Here is a 6,380-nt window from a genome sequence, read left to right on the forward strand (position 1 = left end):
ACAAACCTGTTGCATATGAACTTGATACTCTTGGTTTTTTTTTTAATTGTTTTATTTTTATATTTAAAAATAAAATTCACTTCAAATAAAATAGTTATAATTATTTCAAATAAGATTAGAGCTTTATGTTAATGTTATTAATTACTTTACAAATAATTATATGTGAACTTAAATATTCAATTAGAATAAAATATGTAATTTTTTTATCTTTCTATCATGGACTTTTTATACAATTTCCTCAGACTCAATAATTTTTTTTTTATTATTTTTCACTTGATTTCATAAAAATTATCAAAAAAATTTTATTTTTATTTTTATTGAAACTTGGTTTTCAAACTATGATAAATTTTAGTTGAAAAAACCATACTATGAATAAAAAGGTAATTTTTTTAAAAAGTAAATAAATACATTAAAAATGTAATGGAGTTTAAACTATACAAGATGTTGACCAAAATTCATAATAAAAAAAAATTGTTTGCTCGAAAAAATGGTCTTCATTTGTTCTCAAAGAAGGAAAACAGTCTCTTGCATGTGGAGGACATTTTTTTAATTTATTTTATCATGAAAATAATTTGATTTTCATGAATAAATAAAATAAAACGGATTTATTCATAAACACCAATTTTTATTTTTATTTTTGGGTAAGATTTTAAAATTAAAAAGAAAAAACTATCAATTTATTATCTATACATTAAAATAACAGCCCGTAACATAGGTACGTCGGCAAATACAAAGATATGTAGCACTACGGAGTACGGACTCTAATCTCATTGCTCCAAATCTGACACCTCAAAGAGACCTTGGACCTCTCTTTTATGACCATTTTGGGTAAAGATTGAAACTGATGAAAAACACAGCTTTCATCTATTTATATTTTTTTTCTTATTGTTATCTCAGAGTTATTAGAGGTTTCTTTTTTATTAATTGACTTTTGGGGTTTTTTTTTTTTTTTTTTCAAACGTGTCTTTTTTGTCTATTGTTCTAGGAGTTTCTTTTATCTTCTTTATATATTTTTTTTGTATAATTCCTTCTAAAAGACCTATCAATATTTTTTTTTTCATATGGTGTTAGGTAATGATGTATAAATAGATGGAATATCTTTGTATTTTATTTTGGTTATGATAGATAAAATAAAATAAAATATAAAAAAATTATTTTAAAATTAACATGTACTATTGTCAAATTTATATATTTTTTTTAAAATATTTTTTTACTTTAATTTATATCGGTTGATCTAGGGCTTGGACCAATTCGGGTTTTTAAAAAAATAAAGTAAGTCTTAACTCCATCTGAATCGATTAAGAAGTGTCAACTCATGACTTGAGATAAAATACTGGTAAAAATCTCAGTTTTTTTTTTTTAATTATTTAGTCAAAACAAGATTACTTTGATTATTTTTTAAAAATATTTTTAGATCAACTCAGATTGACCTTTAGACTCATGACTCGGGCCTTGCATCAAGTTGACCTTCAAGTCGGGTTTTAAAACTATGATAATAATCACTTTTATCCATACATCGACTCGGTTCAACCATGTTGACCCTCCAATCCATGACCCCGACTTTGCCTCAAATCGACCCCTAGCTCATATTTTAAAACTATAATAATAACTAACTTTGTTTTTATGTTGATCTCAACCCAGGCTGACCTTCTAGACCCTTACCCCAGGTCCACCCCGAGCCGGGTTTTAAAACAATAATAAGAATCATTTTTATTTTTATGTTGACTTGGGTCTACTTAGGTATACCCGGGCTTTTCTCTAGATTAACTCTTCGAGTCAGGTTTTTTTATAACTTTGATAATAAACATTTTTATCCTTACGTTGATTTGGGTCAATGATTAACCCAATCAATAACTTGAGCTTTGTCTAAGATCGATCCCTGAGTCGGGTTTTAAAATTATAATAATAATTATTTTTAATTTTATGTTCACTTTGGTAAACTTGAGTTGACCTTTTCAATATGTGAATTAGGTTTTACCCCGAATCAATTCATGAGTTAAGTTTTAAAACTAAAATTAATAATAAAATAAACTAATAATAGATTGTGGAATAACAAATAATTTTGATGGCAAAGTTTATGTTTTTAGTGGAACGAGAAGGAAATTTAATTTGTTTTATAACATTTTGAGGGTGCCATTCCCATCCTTGATGGTTGATTATGGTCGCAAATGTAAATGTAAAAAAGTGATCACGATGCATGTATGATTTTGTTTGATGTTCTATTTGTAAACAGAAAGATCCTAAGATAGGAGAATTAAAGGATTATCATTTGAATTTAATCTATGTAAAGTTGTTGTAACATGGAAACAGGCGAGTGTTGCTTCATATGTGTGCGCATTTCTTTAAGTTTTGTTAACCTCCTGACATTCTAGCTTTGTTGTTGAGATATGTGTGTTGTGTTAATGTTTTGTTTGAATTTTAATGTGATGTATAAATAATTATTTTTTTTGTTTTAAATTATTATTTTAATATATTTTCAAATAAAAAATAATTAAAAAAACAATTACAATACTAAACAAGTTAGTTCAAAGTGTCATGCTACATTATGTTTTTACTCTATATGCTATATGTAAGAAACACTAAATTTATCAATTTATAACAATTAACACCATCTAGATACTACTTTCTTGCTTGTTTTGACGTTCAAAATTCATCTTCACTCTCATTCCTCGTACTTGGTTTTCTTAAATCTTACAGGCACGGCATAAATCCGGAGACATGCTTTGAAGAGGAATTTTTTTCCTGGAATTGCCCAAGTAACCAACTTGGAGAACAATTTACGTATAACATCATAGAGCGCGAGAGAGATGTTGAAATTTTTGCCATGAAGCTTGTAAAGAACTGAAGGCACATACAAGGATCATTGTTTACATTAGAATACCACAGCACTTGATTATCAAGACGTAAGAAAATATACTGGAGTCCCAATGTGTCGCCCTAAGACTAAGAAAAAAAATACAGAATGCCCCATCATGAGAATCTCATAGCTGCACTCACAAAATGCAAACTGCCAGAAGTATTGCAGCGGGGAAACAAACAATTTCAATATTATGCTTCAAGTTTGTCTCAAAAGTATATCCTGCATCAGCTTCTGTATTAGATCACAACCAATCAACATCGATGAACTGCAACGATCATAAATGCTGTTGCAATTTCTGACACCTGCTTGTAACTTAAATATGTCCACTTTAAGAACAATTGACGAACTTAGTTTACTGTCGTAGCATCTGTTGCAGCTGAAGCACTTGATTTCTTTGCTCTGGAGGCAGAAGATTAATCTGTTCTGGTGTGAGGCTCATGACCTGCTGGAGTAGTGCCTTCTCCATCTCAGAAGACATCTTCACCACAAGCAAGGCAGAACCGAAATTTAGAGTTAGTGTGGAAACTCTAAAAAATACAAAAGGCACTGGCTTAAACAAAAAAAATACATAAAGAGTTGAGAAATAGTACAGGTGCTGTGCGAGAAGGCTGATTGCCCTGGGCCATCTGACCAGGATTGAATTGCGGGGGTCCTGCAAGCTGTGTCATTGTTGAACTATCTGGTGGCCCAGACATCCAAGAAGATCCTCTATCAACTTGCATTGAAGCTGGAACTTGACTGTTGTACTCTGCCCCTAGATGTGAACCTCCCGCCTTAAAATGACATGCACCGAGATAAGAAAATTGACCAGTACCGTAGACCATTAAGTTGATCAGAGAAGGAATATAACGCATAGAACTTGAAGCATATGTTATCTCATCCAAAAAGACCTTGAAGCTAATGTTAATTATTCAAATAACTAGAAACCCAAAGTCAAAAGGATTTAATTTATGAAAAAAAAGCTAAAGTCACTTAGCCTTTATTTCCAAAATAAAAAATAATGACAAGGAAAGAAAAACAAGAAAGGGAGAGACAAGGCTAATGCTTACATACGAGCCTCATCATCTCATTTTTAAACTTGAATTTGAAGATCTCAATGAATACCAGATAGCCATTAAGACCATTCTACTGAGGATTATCAACACTGTTTTCAAACTTGAAAACAATAAAAATGATTTTCAAAGTGAAGAACAACGGTCGCAGACTTCAAAACCAAAACATCCAGTTTGGTATAAAGCTTCTGTACTATCACTTGTAACTTTTATGTAGAAGACAGTATTTTTTTGGTTTATCGGTGAAAAGGTACAAACTGAATCATGCTTAAATTATTACTCATGACATCATAGCAACTCTCACAATTTCCTGTTTTACTTTCAAAAACCAAGCAAGATTAGGTTTCCTCATATAATCCACAAACATTAGTTCTGTCACCATATGATGTTTCCTATGGAACAAAATAACCTATACATTTAGACTCATACCTAGAAAGCACATCCATCTCTAGCTTTCATAAACAGAAGTTAAATATTGAAAAATATATTTGGAGCTGATAATCAACACTTGAATCTAGATTATGCACCACGCACAGACATACGCTATACCAACAGACAGACTGAGGTTAAGAAGAAAACTCTGGTCAATCCCCTTTGGCAAGAAAATGTATACATGTCCATCAAAAAGCCTAGTAGAATTAACATGTTCAGCATGGATCAAGCCTGACCAGTCCATTCAATGATACAGCCAATTGTTTGATGAGTTTCTAACTTTCTATCATGTAAAAGCACATGCAAACCTGATATGATTGAGGTGGTTGATGAATTGAAAGAGGTGGCTGTCCTTGTGGAAATGAAGGTCCCATGCCAGACTGAGGTTTGTTGCTTGACTGAAAAATTGAAAAGAAATAAGTCATTCAGAGTTGGTTATGGTACAATAAATAATAACTTAGGAACCACAATCTTCAGCTTACATGAAACATGGGCTGTGAAGGATGATGAGGAGCTCCAGCATGTTGGTAACCCATACTGGGACCCATTTGTTGCCCATACTGATGATGAAAGCTTGGAACAGAAGCTGTTCGAGGTTGAGATGGAAATGGTTGTTGTAATGGCAGATGAGGAATTCCAGTTTTCTGTAATGGCAGCAGCAACTGGCTGGAGACGGAAGACATTTGGGTTTGATGAATTGGTAGTGGCTGTGAAACAGAATGACTAGAGGCTGGAGGCAGGTTTGGAAGTTGAGAGGGTTGAGTAACAGACATTGGGGTCACTTGAGGATTCACATGCCCCTTAGGCTGCTGTGGCATATGTAAGGGATGTGAAGGCAATGGCTGAGACTGAAGATTCACTGGAGGACCAGGAGGAGCAGATATCGACATCGCAGGTTGACTCTGGTGTTGTTTCCTCATTGGTGGTTGGGATTGAGAGACACTTGTTTGATCCTGCAAAGCACCTTGTCCGGGCAGTGTCTGTGCAGCTTGAATGTTTGATTGCCGAGATGGTTGTGCTGATAGCTGAGGTTGCTGTGATGCTGCTGGCTGGATATTCGGAATCTAAAAGGCACACCAAATTAAAGATATTCCCATATTAACTTGTATAAACCCAGGGAGTCAAATTTCATAAAGATTAAAAACATACCGCTTGAGGAGGCTGCACCATTCCTAGCATAATCTGTGCCTGGTTCAACATATTAAGCAACTAAATTTCAGAAAAACTGATCCCTAATGTTGTTCTTTTAAGGTACATCCAATTGTTTATTGTGTTATCATAGGGAGATTTCTACTGCCCAGAGAGACAAAAAGAATAATCCAAAATGGATTAAGAAAATAAAAAACACTTGCAACGATCCCCATCCCCCTCCGCCCCCCCCCTAAAAAAAAAAAAAAAAAAAAAAAAAAAAAAAAAAAAAACCTAATTTCATCCCATCATAATAAACACAAAAAGAATTCAAATTTCACAAAACATACGGCTCTCAGAAAAAAAGAAAGAAAAAGAACCCAAGATCATGAATATACTGCAGAAGCCATGACAGTAGTTCAAGGAAATAAAAAAAACCAGAGAGAGAGAGAGAGAAAACCTGGAAAAGGGCTTTGGTCAAGAGAGGGTTCTGGATTAATATCTCCTTGGCCTGCTGTTTGTTCTGCTCTATTAATGTCTACATTAAAATTAAATAAATTAAAAATTAAAAACACACAAAACAAAACGAGTACGCAAAAACATATAAGTAGTGAAATTGGTTAATGAGGATGAATTTGTGGGTTATTTGAAATTGGAAAAGAAGAGGTGAGCTGAATACCTTCATTTGAAACATGATGTCGTAGAGCTGGTTCTTTGTCATTCCGGCCAGGTTCGCTGGTAAGCCTTCGCCGGCCATTGGCTTTCCCGTCATTGTTTCGTTTCTTTTTCTGTATCCTAACTGTACGAGAGAGAGACGGGCAGAAAGAGGGGGGCACTGTGGCGAGGCCTAGGGGTTGAGGTTTTACAAATTCGGGCCAGGCGGTTTGATGGGATGCAGCCGAGGCTGG

General features: G+C 33.6%; 1 protein-coding gene across 1 annotated transcript; it reads right to left on the reverse strand.

Moving 5' to 3' along the window:
* Positions 1 to 2,808: 2,808 nt before the first annotated feature.
* On the reverse strand, positions 2,809 to 6,380 carry LOC118030188 (cleavage stimulating factor 64). Its single transcript, XM_035034184.2, has 7 exons — positions 6,152 to 6,380; positions 5,933 to 6,010; positions 5,494 to 5,532; positions 4,827 to 5,408; positions 4,653 to 4,742; positions 3,451 to 3,633; positions 2,809 to 3,338 (listed from the first exon to the last, which is right to left on the reverse strand). The coding sequence occupies exons 1-7, from the start codon at positions 6,242 to 6,244 to the stop codon at positions 3,213 to 3,215; spliced, it is 1,191 nt and encodes a 396-aa protein (XP_034890075.1). The 5' UTR covers positions 6,245 to 6,380; the 3' UTR covers positions 2,809 to 3,212.

The sequence above is a fragment of the Populus alba genome, chromosome 12, assembly GCF_005239225.2.
Source record: "Populus alba chromosome 12, ASM523922v2, whole genome shotgun sequence".
In the NCBI taxonomy this organism is placed as follows: domain Eukaryota; kingdom Viridiplantae; phylum Streptophyta; class Magnoliopsida; order Malpighiales; family Salicaceae; genus Populus; species Populus alba.